At 41.3% G+C, this 7,282-nt stretch overlaps 1 protein-coding gene across 1 annotated transcript; it reads left to right on the top strand.

The window, feature by feature from the left end:
* The first annotated feature begins 5,846 nt into the window (after positions 1–5,846).
* Positions 5,847–6,422, top strand: LOC141640829 (uncharacterized). Its single transcript, XM_074449510.1, has one exon. The coding sequence runs from the start codon at positions 5,847–5,849 to the stop codon at positions 6,420–6,422; it is 576 nt and encodes a 191-aa protein (XP_074305611.1).
* The last annotated feature ends 860 nt before the right edge of the window (positions 6,423–7,282 follow it).

Here is a 7,282-nt window from a genome sequence, read left to right as displayed (position 1 = left end):
GAATGCGATTATAATATATATAAAAATTGATACAATATCCAATTATTACATATCCATAATCTAAATAAATTCTGGTACTTGTCTCAATCCCATTGCGACGACATGACCATCATGCTTAGCCTTTGATAAAGGCTTGGTTAAAGGATCATCAATATTATCTTCTGTCCTAACCTTACAAATGTCTATTTCCTTCCTTTCCACATAATCTCTAATTACATGGTATTTCTTTTCAATGTGTCTAGATTTATTACTAGACTTCGGTTCTTTGGCTTGAAAAATAGCTCCACTATTATCACAATATAGAGTGATCGGATCTTTGGCGGAATGGACTACTCCTAGTCCCTCCATGAATTGCCAAATCCAAACAGCTTCCTTTGCAGCCTCAGACGCTGCAAGGTACTCAGCCTCTGTTGTAGAATCCGCGGTAACACTTTGCTTGAAGCTCTGCCAGCAAACAGCTCCTCCATTTAGCATAAACACATAGCTGAATTGGGATTTCATATCATCCCGATCGGTTTGGAAACTTGCGTCCGTGTAACCTCTTACACGCAACTCAGTTTCTCCTCCAAACACTAAGAATGAATCCTTAGTCCTTCTCAAGTACTTAAAGCTATTTTTTAAGGCTATCCAGTGACTCTCACCGGGCTTGGCTTGATAACGACTTGTCATGCTCAAGGTATACGCAACGTTGGGACGAGTGCAAATCATAGCATACATGATAGACCCAACAACAGAAGCATAAGGGATGGTCTTCATGTGTTCAATCTCCTTAGGGGTAGAGGGAGACTGTGACTTGCTCAATGTAATCCCTTGGCCCATAGGTAGAAATCCTTTCTTAGATTCTTTCATATTGAACCGGTCAAGAACTTTGTCAATATAAGCTTCTTGACTCAATGCTATTATCCTTTTGGACCTATCTCTATAGATCCGGATAACCAAGATTCGTTGTGCCTCTCCGAAGTCCTTCATCTGGAAGTGATTCCTTAGCCACTCTTTAATGAAAGTGAGCAATGGAATATCATTCCCGATGAGCAATATGTCATCCACATATAGGATAAGGAAAGAAACCTTACTACCACTAAACTTCATGTACAAACACGGTTCTTCAACACTTCGAGTGAAACCGTATTGTTTAATAACATGATCAAAGCGATGATTCCAACTCCGAGATGCTTGCTTAAGACCATAGATGTACTTCTTGAGCTTACACACCTTCTTAAGGTTAGATGTATCCACAAAACCTTCAGGTTGTGTCATGTACACTTCCTCTTTGAGAATCCCATTCAAGAAGGCGGTTTTGACATCCATTTGCCAAATCTCATAATCATGAAATGCGGCAACCGCTAAGATTATCCTAATAGACCGAAGCATAGCGACTGGAGCGATAGTTTCGTCATAGCGTAGACCATGAACTTGGGTGAAACCTTTTGCCACCAATCTAGCTTTGTAAACATCTATATGTTTATCCACGCCGAGCTTAATTTTATATATCCATTTACACTGAAGGGGTCGCACTCCCTCAGGTAAATCCACCAAGTCCAATACTTGGTTCTTGTACATGGAATCCATTTCGGACCGCATGGCTTCTAGCCAAAGCGAGGAGTCAGGACTAGACATGGCCGATTTGTAGTTAGTGGGTTCGTCACATTCCAAAAGTAACAAAACACCATCCACTTCGATGTTACCAAGGTAGCGGTCAGGTGGATTAGAAATCCTACTTGACTTTCTAGGAACGATTACCGTTTCAGAGGAGGATGGAACTTTATCCTCCACGTTCTCCTCTACCTCATTCTTGGTTTGTGGCTCTCGAACTTCGTCAAGTTCAAATTTTCTCCCACTTTGTCTTCTAGAAATAAACTATTTTTCTAGAAAGACAGCATCACAAGCGACAAACACTTTATTCTCGTTTTTATTGTAGAAGTAATAGCCACGTGTTTCCCTTGGATATCCTACAAAAAGACATTTGTCAGACCTGAGTGCATGTTTATTGTCCGACTTGATCTTGACGTACGCTTTGCAACCCCAAATGCGCATGAATGACAAATGTGGGACTTTCCCTGTCCATATCTTATATGGAGTCTTATCGGCCGCTTTAGTCGGGCTTCGATTTAATGAAAATATGGCAGACAAGAGGGCAAAACCCCAAAACGAATCAGGAAGCTCGGTTAGACTCATCATAGACCGAACCATATCTAATAAAGTTCGGTTTCTCCTTTCGACCACACCATTTAATTGTGGTGTGGCAGGAGGAGTCCATTGTGATACTATACCACAATCATTTAGGTGTGAATCAAATTCAGAATTTAGGTATTCACCACCACGATTGGATCGTAGCGTCTTAATCTTTTTATCCAATTGGTTCTCTACTTCATTCTGAAACTCCTTGAACTTGTAAAAAGCTTCACTCTTGTTCTTCATCAAGTAGATATACCCATATCTACTCAAGTCATCAGTAAAAGTAATAAAGTAGTGAAAACCTCCACTAGCGGTGATGGTTAATGGTCCACACACATCCGTATGTATGAGTGCCAAAACCTCACTTGCTCGTGTCCCTTTTCCCGAAAACGGTGCACGAGTCATCTTGCCTAAAAGGCAAGACTCACATATACCATAAGATTCGAAATAAAATGGTTTGAGCACTTTTGATGAAGCAAGTCTCTTAATGAGTCTTTCGTTTATGTGACCTAAACGACAATGCCAAAGGTAGGATTCATTTAGATCACCCATTTTGAGCTTTTTAGTTTCCACATGATAAACGTCATTAACATCGTTTAAAATATAAATACCTCCAATTGAAATGGCCTTGCCATAAACCAAATCATTCGATGAAAAGTACAACAATTGTTCTTAATCATAAAACAAAAGCCTTCCGCGTCTAACGCGTAAATAGAGATGATGTTCTTGCTTAAAGTTGGTACCAAATAACACTTATTTAAAAACAACTCTAAACCACTAGCTAAAGTGAGCACATAGGTCCCCACGGAAACGGCCGCTACTCTAGCTCCATTGCCCATGCGGAGATCCACATCACCTTTTACTAGTGCTCGCACATCCCTTAAACCCTGCAAATTATTACAAAGGTGAGAGCCACATCCGGTATCTAATACCCAAGTGGAAGTGCAAGCATAATTAACGTTTATCACATATAGAGAGGAAATCATACCAATAGGCGTCACACGCCCTTCCTTGAGGTCCTCCAAGTATTTGGGGCAACTCCTCCTATAATGCCCCTTCCCATTACAATGGAAACATTCGGCCTCGGAGAGTTTGACATTCTTTGCCTTGGGTTTGTCATTCTCAACGGCTTTCCCCTTTCCCTTGTCTTGTTTCTTTGACGATTTCTTAAATGGAGACTTTTATTTCCCCTTTAACTTCCTAACTCCAAGGGACATGTTCTTTAACTTCATGGTTAGAACATCCTCTTTCTCACTCCCACTAGCTTCCATATCCCTCTCCGCTTGGATGAGGAGTGCATGAATTTCATGATAACTCTTATCCATGCCATTCATGTTATAGTTTACCCTAAAATGGGCAAACTTGGTAGGAAGTGAGTGGAGGATGCGATCCACCACAAGAGTTTTAGGAATTTTACACCCTAGACGCTCTAGGATGTCAACATATTCAACCATTTTGAGTACATGGGGACCAACCTTTTGGCCCCTCTCAAGCTTTGCTTCAAAGAAGCGTGCCGCCGCTTCGTATTGGTGGACTTTAGGTGTTTGTGAAAACATAGTAGTCATACGAGTCAATATCTCGTACGAATTCAAAGAAATGCATGAAAGCTTGACATTTGGGGACATCGACCATATCAACACATTTTTGATATCATTGGACATCCTCATGTAGTCATCATAGGCGGTCCACACCGCCGATGAAGCCCTTGTACCGGGCTCTATGGGAGGAGCATCGGTCAAGTAAGGGAGTACATTGTCGGACAAAGCGGCGCTTTTGATGTTGGATTCCCGTTCAAGAAAGTTACTACCATCATCTTTTAAGGTATAATTGTCCTCGAAACTTGATAAGAGAACTACCTCACTTGAAAATATGCAGATGCTTCTCTCGCATAGACGCTTCGGTTTTCCAGGTCTCTTGCTCGAACTTCTGACTCCTCCATAGAACCCGAACCAAAGGCACAACCTTATTCTTTAGCCTCTTCTCCTGACGTTCCAAAATACGAATAGGTCGTTCCACATAAGTCAGGTTAGGCTCAACCTCGATAACATCAGCCTGTAGAACATGAGAAGGATCACTGCGATAATGACACAACTGCGACGCATGGAACACATCGTGAACCTTCGACAAATTCGGAGGTAAAGCTAACCTATAGGCTACCTCGTCAACTCTCTCGAGCACCTCATAAGGTCCAATGTACTTAGGACTAAGCTTGCCCTTAATCCCAAATCTCTTGACACCTTTCATTGGCAAAACCTTAAGAAAAACCTTATCGCAAACCTCAAACTCAATCGGCCTACGCCGCAAGTCTGCATACATCCTCTGTCGATCTTGGGCTGCCTTAAGCTTCTCGCGAATCAACCTTACTTGCTCAATCGATACTTGAACCAACTCTGGACCAAGAACTGCAGCCTCACTAGAGTCGTCCCAACATAAAGGACTACGACAATTTCTTCCATAAAGTGCCTCAAACGGAGCCATCTGAATACTAGCTTGGTAACTGTTGTTATAGGAGAACTCCAAAAGCGGTAAACTCTTCTCCCAACTAACTTGGAACTCCAAAGCACAAGCTCGCAACATATCCTCAAGCGTCTGAATCATACGCTCTGTCTGACCATCAGTTGCAGAATGAAAAGCCGTACTCTTCTTAAGCTCACTGCCCAAAGCCAACTGAAGCCGGAGATGATATCCTTAGGAACACCATGAAGACGAATGATTTCACGCTGATAAGCATTCGCTAGTTCCTCGAGACTCCAAGTCTCCTTCATCGGAATGAAATGCACGACCTTAGTCAAACGATCAACCACGACCCAAATCGCATTCATTCCTCTTGGCGACCTCGACAAACCCATGACGAAGTCCATCGAAATCGAATCCCATTTCCATGTGGGAATCTCCAAAGGTTGGAGTAGACCACCAGGTCTCTGATGTTCGAACTTGACCTTCTGACAAACCAAGCAACGGCTCACAAACTTAACGATCTCTTTCTTCATACCCGGCCACCAAAACTGTAGCTTCAGATCCGTATACATCTTATCACCACCATGATGAACCGAACAGGGAGTACGATGATCCTCCTTGAGAATCTTACATTTTAAGATCTCATAGCTAGGTACACACCAGCGACCTTGGAATCGCAGACCATCATCAGGTCCAACGTCGAAGTCTTTGGCGCGACCTTCGCCTATAGCGACTAGAACTCCTTCTAGGAATTCATCTTCTCTTTGCTTAACTCGGATCTCATGATGAATCTCGGGTTCAGCAACCATCGCACTTAAATCTAAAGCACCAGGAAGAATCACCTCAAGGCTGATCTTCTGGAACTCTCGACTCAAGTCATCAGGTAACACCATCACCGATCTCATAGCATGACACACCTTACGACTCAAAGCATCGGCAACTACGTTTGCCTTACCCTCATGATACTGCAGCTCAACCTTATAGTCGTTAAGAAGCTCCAACCAACGTCTCTGCCTCATGTTAATATCTCTCTGAGTGAAGATATACTTCAAGCTTTTATTTATGCTTTTAATGGAATAAATTAAAGAACATCTTTGTGGGAGGACTTACAGCAGTTCTCTCAACAAGTTGTTGCTCCTTGGGTTGTCTGTGGTGATTTTAATTGTGTACTTTCCCCCTCTGAGAGACTGAGAGGTCATACCACTGAAGAGGAAATGAATGACTTTCAGGCATGTATTAACTACTGCAGCTTTATAGACTGTCCTGCTATTGGGTCCTTCTATACATGGAACAACAAGCAGGACCCCTCTACTAGAGTATATTCAAGGCTTGATAGAGTCCTTGTGAATCAAGAATGGTTGCATGCTCGAATGGATACTTGTGCACATTTTCTCAATGATGGCTTGTTTGATCACACTCCATGTATAATACAACTCAGAAATAATTCTATGGTGGGAAGGAAAAGTTTTAAATACTTTACAATGTGGAGTAGTGTTGATGATTTTATTCCTTGTATTCAACAAATTTGGGATCAACATTGGTCTGGACAAAAGATGTTCAAAGTGGTTATGAAGCTTAAAAGTTTGAAAAAGCCTCTAAAGGATCTAAATAGCAAAATGTTTGCTGATATTGAAAATAGCACTGTCCATGCTTGGAAAACTTTGGATTCTATTCAATCTCAACTGAGTCAATCTCCTACTGATGAAGGACTGATTTTACAGGAAATTGAGGCTTTAAAAATCTATAGAGACTTGCAGAAAGCTTGTGATAGTTTCTTACTGCAAAAATGAAAAGCTACTTGGGTCCATGAAGGTGATAATAATACTAAATATTTTCATAGTATCATGAAAGGGATGTATGCCAAGGGTCAAATTTGCAGGATTGAAGACACTGATGGAAATATTCATGGTAGTGGAGAACAAATTCAGAATGCTTTTTTGTCCTATTATAAACATCTACTGGGTACTCCTAAAGCTACTACAGCTGTTAATTCTACAGTTGTTCAGATGGGGAAGTTATGCATACCTGACCATTGGGATATTCTGCTTGCCCCAGTCACAAGAGCTGAAGTCAAGACTGTCATATTCTCTATTCCCAACCACAAGGCACCTGGCCCTGATGGTTTTTCCAGCTCTTTTTATAAAGATGCCTGGGCAGTTGTAGGAGAGGAAGTCACCTCTGCCATCCGTGACTTCTTTACCTCAGGAAAGTTGCTGCAGCAGGTCAACCATACTTTCATTACCTTACTTCCTAAATGTGAGATGCCTCATAATGTTACTCAATTCCGTCCAATTGCTTACTGCACTGTATTATATAAAGCTATTTCCAAAATTTTGAGCACCAGACTGGCAACTATTCTACCTGATATTATTAGTGATACACAGGATGGTTTTATTAAGGGCAGAAATATCATTGAAAATATTCTGAATTGCCAGGATATTCTGAGACTATATAACCGGAAATCTGTATCTTCTAGGTGCCTAATGAAAGTTGACCTAAAAAAGGCATATGATTCAGTTAATTGGGAATTTATTGAACAAATGTTAGCTGCATTGAATTTCCCTCCAAAGTTCATCCATCTGGTTATGGTTTGTGTAAGAACAGCATCCTATTCTTTGGTGTTACATGGCAAAAAATTTCGATACTTTAA

This window comes from Silene latifolia, chromosome 2, assembly GCF_048544455.1.
Source record: "Silene latifolia isolate original U9 population chromosome 2, ASM4854445v1, whole genome shotgun sequence".
NCBI classification, from domain to species: Eukaryota; Viridiplantae; Streptophyta; class Magnoliopsida; order Caryophyllales; family Caryophyllaceae; genus Silene; species Silene latifolia.
The sequence above is the reverse complement of the archived record's forward strand: the minus strand, read 5'-3'. Positions and strand labels throughout refer to the sequence as shown.